Raw genomic sequence first — 14,335 nt, forward strand, 5'->3', positions numbered from 1 at the left:
AGACGTGCAGCTTAGAAATGTCTGCAAGGGAAGTGGGGCTTTCAGCAAACAATGTAGAGCAACTTCGGTTGTTTTTTCATAATGTCCTGAGAAGTTAAAGGCAGGCCTGCCCTGGCCAAAGCAGTCATTTGACTGGAGGGAGCAGCAGCAAAAAGGCACGGGCACCTTTGGTGTGGGCTCGTTGCGGTAACAAAACCCAAGAAACAGTACTTGTAGCTACTACAGCCTCTTCTGCGACCTCGTAGCCCGCCCTCAGGGTCGCAGCACTACACAGGGCAGATCCCTCCGCGCCCCGCGGGCACCAGGTCGGCGAGAGCGGACCCGCCAAGGGGGGCGGGGAAAAGCGAAAATGACAGGCGAGACAGCAAATCGAGACGCGGGCCACAATCCGTCGGCCCAATGGGCGCCGCGGAGGGCCCGGCTTAGTGGAGGAAGTGGTCGGGGCGGACACGGGCGTTGTCCTTGGCTGGCGAGAGTGTGGGGGCGCTGGCCTCTGGCCCTGGTGGCGCCACTACTGTCTTCGGAAAGATTATCGGCAAGGCGTTTCTCTGGTATCGTCAGCGACGAGGACGAGGAGGTAGCCGCACCCTTGCTCTGTGCGCGGTTCCTCTTCCCTTCCCCCCTCTCCCCCTCCACCCGCGCTTGCGGGCATCTGAGCCGAGGACCCGGCGCGCGGTGCCCGGGCGCGCGGCCGGGTGCTGCTGCGGCTGGGTGCAGGGACGGGGGACGGACGGGGCTTCTCTGGGTTGTGGCGCTCTCTACTGCACCATCCCCTAAGCTTGTTCTGAGCCGCATCTCCACCCCTCCGGGTGCCGCGGGCGTACTGAGTTGCTGGTGTTGTCCGGACTCGCCTCGCATTCCACCCCCACCGTGTCGTGTGCGCGCGTAGAGAAGGACCTCTGACGGTAACTTGGCCTCAATGTGTCTCCTAACAGCATCGAAGAGGTTTCGCAGCTTCGCTGTGCTAGGCTTTGGTTCTGAACCCGCAAACTGGATTATTAGGGCAAGGAATTACGGCTTTCTCTAGTTAAAAACACAACAAAACCACAAAGTGGTCCTCTTGCAGGCTGCAACGGCTTTCTAGAACTTGTTTCTGTGGGGTAGTAAGACCGTGATAACAGCATGCTTTCAAGGGTCACGAGTGTTGGTGCTGGAAACTAGAGTGAGCTGCTTAGTCAGGGGGGAAACGAATACAGCCGTTGCCTATGCGATGTTAACTTTAAGGTAATATCCCCTATGACTTAGTTATTAAGATGCTGAAAGTTAACAGTTAGGGATGCCTTCTGCTTTTAAAGGCAGAGCTTGCACGCAGTAATAGAAGACAGACTCATCCTATGCACTTGCAGGCTTCCTGTCATAATGCGTGTGTTCAATACTTGAGCTCCCTGTCCTGTGGGAAAGGAATGGCCGCTGCTCTTCCACGTCACTAAACTCTTTGATGATTCAGTTAAGCCATTTGTCTCCAGTCTCTGCATGGACCACATCCGATAGAAAAACTGCTTAGGAAACAATCAGCCCGAACTAAAACATACTGGAGGTTGTTGATTGCAAGTAGTGCCCTGGCTCCTTGCCCCATTGTCTTGCATGACGAATCCCACTTCTGGAGGGGGCTCTGTAAAGATGTCGTGTTTTGGGTATAGAAAGCCTTATAATCATGCAAGAAAAATCAATGTTCTGGCTTGTGTTTGGGGTAATCTGGTAATCTGCTTCTGTAGGAGTTCAGCGGGGCAGATGGGTTTGCATAAGCTCTTACCTTTCTCTAAAGCTGGTTATGTTTTAACTGTTTAATCTTCCTCCAGTGCCGTACGTTCCATGATCTTTTGCCCCTAGACGGGACGTTTTTCCTAGTCATGCCTAAGGAGCCAATTATCGAGTTGTCTGAAGCAGGAGGTTCTGGTGAATCTGTAAGTACCGTGTGAGCTTTCTGTATGCTAAACTGTACCTGTAGATAGTTCCTCATTTACTAGACTCTTTCCCATTCCCCCCTTTCCCCCTTGACAGGGCACCGTAGGCTACTTTGGGTTTTCTGGCGCTCTCATCTTTTTGCCTCTAGCTTGTAATGGAGTTGAGCTTTTTGACTAAAAGCAGTGCTATCAAGCAGTGCTGGTCCCTGGGTATGTAGTTCTGGTGCAAAATGCAGTGTTGTTTTGGAGCGCAGTCTGGTGCCTATTGTCGTGGTTTAGAGTAAGAGTAGTAGAACTTCTAACATGCAGAAGAGCACTTGGGGTTTTTGGCAGGCCAGGGGCAAGGAAGGACAAAGCTGGTTGAGCGGTGCTGGACGTTTTGCTTTTAGCTATGAAAGCCATGTTGAAAGACTTTGTAAACCCACGCAAAAGGCAGCCTAAAGTTTATTTTCCACCAGGATCGGTTATGTTGCCTGAAGAGACAACGGGGGCTTTAACCCGGAGACAAAGTCAGCTTGTGTGGCTGTTTTGTAGTCCTTTGCTGTTTAGCTTGAGAAAAATTGCCTAGCTCTCTTTTGCCCCTATGGCGTGCATAAATGGTCTTGGTAACTTTGCTTGGAACGCTTCAGTTGCCGGTGGTCGGAATGCCATTAATTTGACATGCGATGGTTGAATTGCTAGGAATTGGCTAGCTGCTTTCTCTGGGTGGTTCTCTGCTCTCGTTCCTTCCCTTCCTGCCCTCTGCTCTCTTTATGTGTTCCTTTTTCTTTTTATTTTACTTATTTATGGGTTTGTACTTCCTTCTCCAGCTTCTTGAGCATGTAATGATTGTTGGCGAGATGTGTGTTGCTCACCTGGGCCTGACCAATGGATTCCGGATGGTTGTGGATGAAGGGCCCGAGGGTGGGCAGTCTGTCTATTGCATACATCTACCTGTTCTGGGTGGCCGTCAGTTGGGCTGGCCTCCTGGCTAAGATTTTGGCACCGCAGGAGTTGCTGCACGTGTACAAATCGCCACAGAATGGATTTCATCTCTTGCCCATCGATCTAGCAGCTTTTGATGTGTAATTTTTTTTTTTTTGCCGTGTGTCTGTGGAAGGTAATAAAAGCTTTGAGCAGCAGTTGCACAATAAAGATTTGTCATGGGGATATCACCTCCGTCTTGCGCGTCTTACTGAGGGGAAGTAGTTCTGCCAATTCAGACGGTGTCTCCCTGGAATGCAAGTATGTGGAATGTTTCAGCCAGATAACAGCATTTCAGAGACAGATAGCGATTGGCCTGTTTGTGTGAAGCTGGAAGCGCTTAGCAGTCTCCCTGGGTCTTGTAGGAAGCTAAGTCTTAGCTCTTTGGCAAGTGGTACGCCAACATACAGAAAGGCCGTGTAGGCTGCTGCTGAAACTGTAGAAGATACTGCGTGTGAGTCTACATGTGTGCTTTCCAAGGGTGGTTTCACCATGGTGCACTGTGTTGGAAGCATCTACCTCCTGTTGGAGTGCTTAATCCATGGCTGTGTGATAAGACCTGTCATATCCATTTTCTGGTGAGGAGGGATATGGTAGGTCAAAACAATAGGTGTGACTGGCATCTGTGGTTCTTCCATAGCACAGTGGAATCTCTCGTTTGTCAGTTTGCATCAGCTATCCTGGCTCAGTCCTCTCCCAAACTCTTGCCCACCCCCAGCTTAAAAGCTTGTGTGGGTTGGGGTGGTTGGGGCGACAGCCTCCATGCTGTGGGACCAGTGTTCCTCAGTAGCTGAAAATCTGGTATGTTATGTACACCCTTCTAGCTACAACTGCATCACAGGACACTGTGAGGGCTGCTGTGAGCAAAGTTACCTCCATCCCAAGCCAGACCCAGACCAAAACTACATTCCTGTGACACCACAAATTTTAGCTTGCTTTAACAGCTATTAAAAAAGGGCGGTTTTCACAGAAAAGTCAGGCTGTCCTTTATTGCCCTTGAACCCTATGTTACTGAGATAATGTGAGGCCCCCACTTGTAGCAGCATGTGGCAGCAGTGACAATTGTGTCCAGGGAGGCCACAACTGACTGCGATAGGAAAAACAGACAGCGACAGGAAAAACAGACGAGACAAGTCTCTGTTGTTTAGCAAGAGTGTCCATTTCTTTCCCCCCACTCCTCTCCGTTCCGGGGCAGTGGGGGGAGGGGAGCTGGAGCAAAGCCCAGAGAGCAGAGGGGGCAGACCCAGGGCCATGGGATTTTATCAGGTGTCCCCTGGGAGGAGTCTTAAGATCACATTACAGCCTCTTCAGTATGGGAAGGCTCCACACCCACTGAAAGGTGTCTTCTATCTCTTCAGCAGTCCATAGCGATTGGGTAAGTTTGGTGATGCGGGTGTGTAAGTAACCCGCAGACGACTTCTTTCTTTAGTCATCCTGTAGGAGGAGATAGAAATTATTTACCTAAAATAGATGGAAACTGCACTGGTGCAGTGTTTGCTTACTGAATGACTGAGGTATGTAAGGTCTATGGTTCTGTCTGTGTAAACTCCCTAAAGTATCTAGAAGACACTCCCGCTTTTAGGGGGCAGGGGAATTTTGGAGAAGCCAGGTATTGTTTATATATTCCGAGAGACTGAGTGATTGCCATAGGCTTTAGAAGCCTCTGGCACCTAGTGAAATTTTATGTCATGGCTCGCAGGCAAGGTTGTGGATACTTAGCTCCAAACTGGAGAGAGCCAAGGGTTATAAAACCCAGATCCACTGGAGAATTGTAGGATCCTAGACCAGCCCAGGTGTGAAGGGACCTCAAAAGATCATCTGGTGCAGCCTCTTGTGGGAAAGGGAGCCTAGATGAGATTATTTAGCGCCCTGTCCAATCAGATCTTAAAACCTCCAGCAATGGGGACCAGTGCAACTTGCGCCCCTTGTCCCTGGTCTTCTCCATGTGACTTCTTGTGAAGAGAGAGCCTCTGTCCTCTTTGTATCCTCCCTTGAATTACTGGAATACTGTGTGGAGGTTCCCCCTGAGCCCAGGCAGCTTCCTAACCTATTGCAACTAATTCCTTTCTCATTGCTAGTCTTCATGCAGCCCCTCGCTGCTTTTTGATGTTCCTCCATGGCTTGATGATCATCCCGAGCCTACTTGTCTGAGAACTTGGGACTTGGGCTTATTCCATGCTTCTGTAAGTATTCAGTGATATCTCTTGCCATCCTGCCGACTACACCAATTAGTGTGAATGGGTGTTTTAGTTTGTGTAAAGAATCACTGGCAAGATATCGGCCAAAGCAGGTTTAATATAAAAGTGAAAGCCCATCAAAGTTCATGTCCAAGGTTCATTTTACTACTACTAAAGAGGTAAAGCACACAGAGAAAAAGCAAACTAAAATTTAAACCAAAATCAACTCCAACATCCATGTTGAGGCTGGAGGGGGAAAAAGGAGGAAAGAATAAGGATAAAAAAGAATAAGGAATAACCTCCCATTGAGTCTTCTATATGTGGCTTGTGAAAAGAGAGCCTCTGTCCTCTTTGTAGCTGCATTTTGAGAGCCAGAATACTGTGATGTTGTTCTTCTTGAGCCTTCTCTTATCCAAGGGAGAAATGACCCAGCTCCTTCAGGCTTTCCTCACATTCTTCAGCCATTTGATAATCTTCATTGCTCTCCTTGGGACCCTCTCCAATCTGCATATCTTTTTTGAATCCTGGGGACCAGAACTGAACACAGCACTCCAGGTGTGGCCTGCAGGGGTGACTTCTGTGAGAAGAGGCCAGGGTCTGCCCTGCGCTTGACACAGCTTAGTTTTTGCCAGCTAGGCACCAGACTCCCTGAGAGCCAAGGTTGAGCAACTCAGCAAAGCTGGTGGCACCCCAGTGTAAGCATATTTAAGAAAGTGCCAAATGCTGTATGGGGCAGGTGCTTCCCTCCTGCCCTTAGATCTGGCAGGTGGCTATGTCCTTGTCCTGGTTTAGGGCAAATTTTGTGAGGAAACCTCTGAAGAAGTCTCTTCTGGAAAAGCAGATTTCAGTGGCCCCTCCTGCTTTGGAAGAAAATCTCCTTTGAGAAAAGTGGAAAAAACTGTTTCTTTAACAAACAAAGTACTCACAAGCAGGGGAAAATGAGTCATATTAAACAATGGAACCTCTTCCTGTTCTGAAGAGATTGCAAATTCAGAAAGAGTCCCTCTGTGGGTGTGGCTCAGTCTCTCCGGGGCTCAGGCCTGGCACGCCAGGCCCAGTGTGCAGCTTGGGAGGGCCCCTAGGCAATTCTCCTGATGTCCTGGACTGGAGAGAAGCTGAACAGTCCCAAAAGAAGAAGGCACAGTTCAGGGAAAACCTTTCTTGCTGTAGCTAATGAGGAAAACCAGTGAAAAAACCAAAGAAAAACTCTTCTCTCTCTGCAAAAGCCGAGAACTCGGAGAGCACTTGAGAGCCTTATCTCTCTCTCTTGCTGTCCGTGTTAGGCAGCACAGTCCCTGAGAGAGGAATTCCAAGGGAGTAAAGTGAACTTCTGCAGACAAACTGCATGCCGCTTCTCCTCCCCCTTCTCCCTCTTTCTCTCTCTAAGCCTAGCTTAAAGCCACAGGACCCATTTCTGGGCAAAAAAACAGACAATGGGGATACCAGCATCATAAAGTCACCCCAGGACAGTCCTGAAGGAAATTTTTCATCTTATTTTCTCCTGATCCATTTAGGAGGGGAGGAAACAGAATAGATAGTTTGGCCCCTGGCAGCCAGCCAAGGTCTGTCATCAGAAAGCCTAAAAGGCGTATTCTTCCATGTAGAAGGGGGTTGGTGGTTTGGAGATTTTAGGAACAGGAAATTTTGGCGTTAGGAAAGTCTGGTGATACCTGGGATTCCAGTCACTTCGAGAGGGGGAAGTTTCAATGGAAAAAGCCTTTTTTCTGAGCAGTAAGAGGTTCTTGTGAGAAAAAGGATCTAGTCTCCATTTTTTCTCACTTGGTAATACAAGGGGCAAAGAATTGGAACTCATGCATACAAAGGGATGAATATGGGCCGAGCCTCTTGAGTGCTCTGTCTGTGTGTGTGTACGTGCTGGAAACCCAGGACCAGATATAACGAGGTCATGGAGGAGATGTAAGGTTTCTCTGGCTAAACGTGATTAAGACAGGGCTTTAGGGAAGGCAATGCCTTGAGGATGTGAACAGTAAAAGGACAATAATTAGGACTGACCATGTTGTTCCTGACCCTTTTTTGGGGAAGTTTTATGACTGAATGTTGATTTGACTGAAGGGAAGGTACCAATCCATCTTCTATAACTGGAATTTCAGCAGCAAAGGATACCCAAAGCTGAGAATCAGGCACCAATGATGTTGCATTGGGTGTGGCTGAGGTGGAGTTCATTTCCCTACAAGAGCTCTCACAGTGCCGTGCTTTGCATTGGTAGCAAGAAAGGTGTTTATAACAGACCAGTGTTTTGGCTACCGCTGTGCAGTACTGACACAACATCAGTGCTGTCTCTCATACATTCTGCCTCAGCATCAGTAGGCTGGGGGTGGGCAAGATCTTGGGAGGAGTCACAACCAGGACAGCTGACCCAAATTAACCAGATATTATTCCATACCAAATTATATCAGCTCAAATATAAAAGGTAAAAATAGGAGGAGGAAGCAAGGCCATTTCTTATTTAAAAGGTTTGTCTCTTGGAGCAACTCCTACGTGCGCTAAAGCTCTGCTTCCCAGGAAGTGGGCAGCCAGTGCTTGCTGATCGTAACGAAACAATAAATATGAGGGGAGTTTCCCTCTGCTTGTTTGCACACAAACTTTCAATTTTGCTTTAGTCAGCTGCCTCATCTCAACCTCTGAGTTGTTTTTCATCTTATTTTCCCTCCCTTGTCCAGCTGAGAAGGGGGGTGATTGAGCAGCTCATTGGGCACCTGGCATCCAGACATGGTCAACTCACCAGTCATTTTGGTGCCCAGCATGGGCCGAGACAATGGCAGTTATATATCTTGCATGGTATAGTAATAGCAGTTACTGAGTAGCAAGCTCCTGTGCCGGACATGGAGTTTGTGAGGTACGCTGCTTATCTCTTTGTTTTGTTCAGTTTGGGAAGATGTTAATACAAACAGTGGCTCTGTGCTTTGCTGTGACATTGATGGCTTTGTTGTGCTGGGGGAGCTATTTTCTGGGGACAATGAGGGAATCCCTCTCCCTCTCCCTATCTGGGATTGATGTGTATTGTTTTAGAACACAGGCTCCCGTGTTCCTTGTTCTCCCTCATGTAAGCTGTTGAATGCTATTAATACTATTAACTGCTACTGTTGGCATACTATGGGGTTTGTGGAATCTGGTGTCATCCTGCTGTAAGACAAAACAAACTGTAGGTGAGGAGATATTGAAATGTGCCCTGAAGCGGCTGGTCCCTGGATGGCAGTGTGTGTGGTAGGATTTGGGCAGGCTCCTAGAGTGGTTATCACCTCCCCTTGCCTGGGACTTTTCGCCTAAACAGGCAATGAGCCCTGGCAGACTGACGCGTCACCTGATACAAGGGTGCGTCACCTACCCTGATGAAACCCAGCAGCTTCTCTCCCTGTACGGGGGCCTGGCCTATGCCTGTTGAGCCACAGTTCAGTGCTGTCAGAGGAGTGTGGCTGAGGCAGGGACCCGACGTGCTTTGGAGGACACTATGGCTGAGATAGAGACCCAAACAACAACGACTACAGTAATTGCTCCCCAGAAGTGTCAAAGAAAAGGGGAATAAGGAGAGCCAAGGAGTGATCAGCAAGACTCACTCACCTTTTAGTATTCCCATGTGGCCAGTGCAAAAGTCTGATGGAGAGTGGAGGTTAAGAGTAGACCATTCTTGCCTGTATGAAGTAACGCCCCCACTGAGTGCTCCTGTGCCGCACATGTTAGAGCTCCAATGTGAACTGGAGTCAAAGGCAGCCAGGTGTTGTGCTGCACTTGGCATTGTCAATGCATTTTTCTCAATTCCTTTGGCAGCAGAGTGCAGACCACAGTTTGCTTTCATATGGCAGGGTGTCCAACACACCTGGAATTGACTGCCCCAGGGCTTTGTTGTGCTGGGGGAGCTATTTTCTGGCAATGATGAGGGAATACCTCTCCCACTCCCTACCCAGGACGGATGTTGATGTGTTTAGAATGCAGGCTCCCTCCTTCCTTGTTCATCCTTGTGTAAGCTGTTCAATACCATTAATACTTTACACCATGCTGCTGCTGAAAACACCATCTTAGGCTTTGAGAGACACATTTTGTCATGACATGGTACCCCAGAAAGAATGCAATCAGGCAATGATGCTCATTTTTGAAAGAACCTCATAAATTCTTAGGCAAAGAAACATGCATTGAGGGGATATACCACATCCCCTATTACCCACAACCTCTGGAAAGATTGAGAGGTATGATGGACTGCTGATAACTGTTAAGAGGGTTAGGCAATGGGGCGTGGAAGCATTGGGATGCAAATTTAGCAGAAACCACTTGGCTGGTTAACACCAGAAGATCTGCTAACTGCGCTGGTCCTGCCCAAACAAAACCACTATATTCTGTGGGAGGATATAAGGTCCCCATACTACACACAGGGAAGTGGATGGGCAACTTGGTGTGGTTTTCTCCTCCCATGGGAAAAGGCAAACCCATTTGTGGGACTGTCTTTGCTGAAGGACCTGGGTGTACTTGGTGGGTAACACAGAAAGATGGGGAGACCTGGTGTGTGCCTCAAGGAGATTTAACCTTGGGTGAAAAATAATCTGTGTGTAAATTGTCTGTTGCAAGAAGTAGCCAGAGTGACATGAAGCAATGAAGAGTCAATTTTACAAGGAGTAGGGACAGTGTGACAATGACCCAGGCAGGTCTGGTGTTGGTGCTGAACTATGACAGCATATAGCTGGATTGTATGCATCATAAAAGGAGGAGGGGTTTGGCTACAGAGAGCAGACGGCAGCCAATCCCTAACAATGAATGCAAGCAGGTAGCTATTGGTCAATGAGTTGGGTGGTAACCATTCATAGCCTATCAGGTTCGAACACGGAGTCTTTTGAATAGGCTATGTAAGAGCTCTGCACACCAATAAATTGCTGTCTGCTGCATGAACCTTGGAGTGTTGTGTCATGTCTCTGTCTCTCCCGACTGTGATATATGGTGCACCCCGACATGAGGACGATACCTAAGCCACAAGAAAACAAAGGACAGCTGTTAAGGAATGCAGCTGGAGAGCTGCCTACAGCCAGAGAGCTACAGCCTGGAGAGCTGTGTGAAGGAGATAGCCAAAGGAGCTACCGACAGCCGAGGAGCTGTGACCATCTAGAAGAGGACATAAAAGGGTGAGCTACTGCTGGGTACAATGGATGCTACAATTTCTGCAGAGAACCAAGCTATAGTGAATATTTGGACTCAGATCTTAAGTAAAAGGGGGGTTGAGCACGATGAAGAGGCTCTAGAAACTTTATTACAGTTTTGCAAGAGCCAAGGTGTAGAAATCAACACAGACACTGCCTTTAGTGTTAAAACCAGGGAACAAATTGGACAACTGATTTTGGCTCTGCCTCTAGAGGTGACGAAATTGCTATAAGTGTTTTAACTACCTGGAGGGTATTAATGGATACATTAAAATTTATAAAAGCCGAGAGAAACACAAAAGTGGCTGCTAAGATGCCAGTACTGGTCGCTCAAGATGGCGGAGAGCATGTGGCGTGAGCACGCGAAAAACCCCAAGATGGTGGACGCCACATGCTGTGGACACTGGTCCCCCAAGATGGCAGACCCCATGTAGTGCAGGAACCACCCACTCAAGGTGGCAGAGCCTGCATGCTGCGAGTGCAGCCCGCTGAAACATCCCGAGATGGTGGAACGTGGGGGGCAGCCCACAGGGGAGGGGATGCCGCATCGGGCATGTGGGGGGAGCGGCCGTTATTCAGGCTCCCCAGCCCTGCAGTACCAGCACGCCACAATATCAGAGCTGGAGCTCCTGCCACCACAGGCTCCTGAGGCATCTGCACATCCCGTGCAGTGGCTGCCCCCCCACAAGTGCCAGAAGCCCATGCAGCACTTACACAGTGGTGGGAGCCAGCCCCGTGGCATCCGGGGTCATCCTCACTGTGCCTACAGGACCCATTCACCATTTCTTCCATGCCCCGTGTTGCTATGGAAGCGCTCAGCCCGCCTCCACCTCCAGCTGCTTGGTTCAGTCCTGGAGCCCGGCCTTGGCTTTACATGTCCACCTGCCACAGTGCCACGCCCTCTGGAACAGCACTGGAACCCGGAACAGTGCTGGAACCTGGAAGTGTGCCAGAACTCGGAAAGTGCACTGGAACCTAGAAGTCAAGCGCCTCCCGAACCCAGAAGTATGCGCAGCGTGCTCTTGGAGCCTGCTGCCGCACTGCACCGCACCCCACTGCACCTGTAGCCAAGGCTTGAACAGCCTGAGGGAGCCATATCACTGATGGATATGCGAGACCCCCACAGAGGGAACCTGAGCTCCGTCCCTTCTGCTGACCCCCGAGAGGAAGCCTCCACTGCACTGCCGGTACTGGCTCCATCCCCACTCCTGTTGGATACCATCCTCACACATGATCCAGTTAGCTTCTGGAAGGAGGTAAGATGGATGATGGTTGCAAATAGGGATATAGAGGGAGCTGACCGAATTTCTGTGCCCATGCCTTTGCTATCATCGGAGGACTGGCAGCAGGGGGGCGGGGCAATTGTAGCATTCCCAGTTCTGCAAGGTAATAGGAGCACACCTGATAGATATGTATGTTTTAATTTGCAGGTCCTCTCCAAGCTACGCCAATTGGCTACTAAACATAGACTGGGGTCTCCTGCAGTTGCAAATATGCTTTGGTTTTTAACTGCCAGTGAATTAGCTCCTTTTGACATGAAGCAAATCACTAAATTACTCTGTACTCCAGTGCAATATATGATGTTTGAATCCATCTGGAGATGTTATGTAGAGGAGCAGGGACTGTGAAACTCAGAGGTTTCACAGCAGGGCCCATGCATTGGGGCAGGGGTTTATCAACTCATGGGACTGCCCCCCATTGAAAACCCACAAGTGCAAGCACACTTAAATCCCTCAATACTAGCTCAGGCAAGAGACTTAGGAATGCAAGTACCGATGAAAATTGCAAGCATGTCTGTTCCAACCCAAAGTTACTCAAGCATAAAAAAAAGCCCCAAGAAATTATATATGCAGTTCATAGAACATTTACAAGATGCTATGGAAAAGCAAATAGCAAACAGTGATGCACGGAATCAATATTACAATTGTCACAGGACAATGCAAACGAGGACTGCCGAAAAGCTATAGATTTATTACTCAGAGAAAATCCATCCTTAGAGTAAATTATTAATGCATGTGCTAAGGTTGGAACTGCATCATACAGCATGGACTTATTAGCCAATTCTCTTGCAGCTGCTGTAAAGGCGTCATGCCAACCTTACAGAAAGGGGCAACAAGGACACACGAAAGTAAGTTATCCCCACAAGTCCAACTTATCGGGGTCATGCCAAAAACAAGGGACTGAGCTTATAGTAGCAAACTGTCACTGATGTGGAGGACCTGGTCATTTTGCCAAGGCTGTAGATCCAAATTCCACATTAATGGACAATCTCTTAGCAACCAGGGAAACTGGAACCTGAGCACACAAGGGAAGAGCACCTTCCTGTCCCCCAGCCCAAGCCTATGCGACCAGCTCACAGGGAGAACAAGAGGCTCAGCTGGAATGGATGTTTCCACAGACAATGCAATAGCTATAGACTCATTAAAAGTGCATAAAGTCCCCCTTGAGGCCCATGGGCCCATAGGGAAAGGACTGAGTACACTATTATTAGGAAGGTCAAGTGCAATGTTACAAGGCATTTTTGTTCATCTGGGTGTTATAGATGCTGACTATATGGGACAGATTTGTGCCATGGTATCAACTCCTACCCCTCCTATGACTATCCCAGCTAAAATTCGCATTGCCCAACTCATTCCTTTTAAGTCTTGTGTTCCCAAAACAGATTCAAAGCTTCAAGGAGACAGAGGCTTCAGATTGACGGGAGAGCCTCAAGTGTACTGAACTCAGGTTTTTTCCGATCAGAGACCAAACATGGTTTGTATACTTACAATGCCTCGGGCAACTCCATCCCACACTAAAGATAGTGGGATGATTGACACAAGAGCAGATGTCACCATCATATCTGCTAACACATGGCCCCAATCCTGGCCTACCACAGCTGTGGAATCTGCTATTGCTGGCCTTGGAGGCACCACACAGAGTTACTTAAGCAGTAAACCAGTTAGTCAAGAATCCAGAGGGACAGACAGCCACAATCTGTCCCTATGTCGCTGTTGCGCCACTCAACTTGTGGGGAAGGGCTATTTTGTCAGCATGGGGAGTTCAGGTAGGAACTGATTTTTAACGGGGCCACTGTGTTGAAGGGTGTTAAGCACCCTACATTAGTGTTGAAGTGGCTTACTGAGCAACCTGTGTGGGTTCCTCGGTGACCCCTTAAAAAGGAAAAATTAAATGCCCTTAAATTCCTAGTTTAGGAACAATTAGATCAAGGATATATTGAGCCATCGACAAGTCCCTGGAATACTCCTGTATTCTTAATTAAATATAAGTCAGGTAAATGGAGATTACTCTGTGACCTAAGGAAAATGAATGCAGTTGTGGAAAGTATGGGTGCTTTACAGCCTGGAATGCCATCTCCTACCATTATACCTGCAAACTGGGACATTTTAATTGTTGATTTAAAAAATTGTTTTTTTATTATTCCTTTGCTCTCTGATGATATCCCAGTTTGCATTCACAGTGCCTTCCATCAATAATGCAGCACCAGTCAAGCAATACCAATGGAAAGTATTGCCACAGGGTATGAAAAATAGCCCAACGATCTGCCAATGGTATGTTGCACAGGAACTCTCCATAGTGAAGGAGCATTTCCCAGGAGCATACTGTTACCATTATTTGGATAATATATTGATAGTAACCCCAACCAAAGAAGACCTTGTGCAGAGTCAGCCAAAATTGATGCAAACACTATAAGAGTTTGGGCTGCAAGTCGCACCAGAAAAGGTGCAGCAGCAACCTCCATGGAAGTACCTGGGAGTTAAAATATTAGATCAAACAATACAGCTGCAAACAATCCAATTTTCAACCAAAATTCAAACCTTGAATGATGTACAAAAACTTTTGGGCATCATAAACTGGATAAGACCCTATTTAGTGTTAACCACTCCGCAGTTATCACTCCTGTTCAATATTCTCAAAGGTAACCCTGAGTTAACCTCTCTGAGAGAATTAACTCAAGAGGCAAAAATCACTCTTGAAACAGTAGAGCGGGCCATGATGAAGACAGGTTTACTGGATATGTCCTGAAGTTTGTATTACAGTGTTTACTGTCAATGTAAATTTGCATGCTACAGGAATTATTGGTCAGTGGGACACACAGTGATCTGACCCACTACATATTCTAGAATGGATCTTTTTGCCCCACCAATCT

At 48.0% G+C, this 14,335-nt stretch overlaps 1 protein-coding gene across 2 annotated transcripts in view; it reads left to right on the forward strand.

Moving 5' to 3' along the window:
- The first annotated feature begins 334 nt into the window (after positions 1–334).
- The window catches only part of LOC141726875 (putative HIT-like protein slr1234), a 127,030-nt gene continuing 113,029 nt past the window's right edge, over positions 335–14,335 (forward strand). For both annotated transcript variants that reach the window (XM_074531978.1, XM_074531979.1), the window contains exons 1-2: positions 335–577; positions 1,800–1,904. In XM_074531978.1, the coding sequence (XP_074388079.1) occupies positions 350–577; positions 1,800–1,904 (333 nt within the window). In that variant the 5' untranslated portion in view covers positions 335–349. The remainder of the gene's footprint in view (positions 578–1,799; positions 1,905–14,335) is intronic.

Source organism: Zonotrichia albicollis, chromosome W, assembly GCF_047830755.1.
Source record: "Zonotrichia albicollis isolate bZonAlb1 chromosome W, bZonAlb1.hap1, whole genome shotgun sequence".
NCBI lineage: Eukaryota > Metazoa > Chordata > Aves > Passeriformes > Passerellidae > Zonotrichia > Zonotrichia albicollis.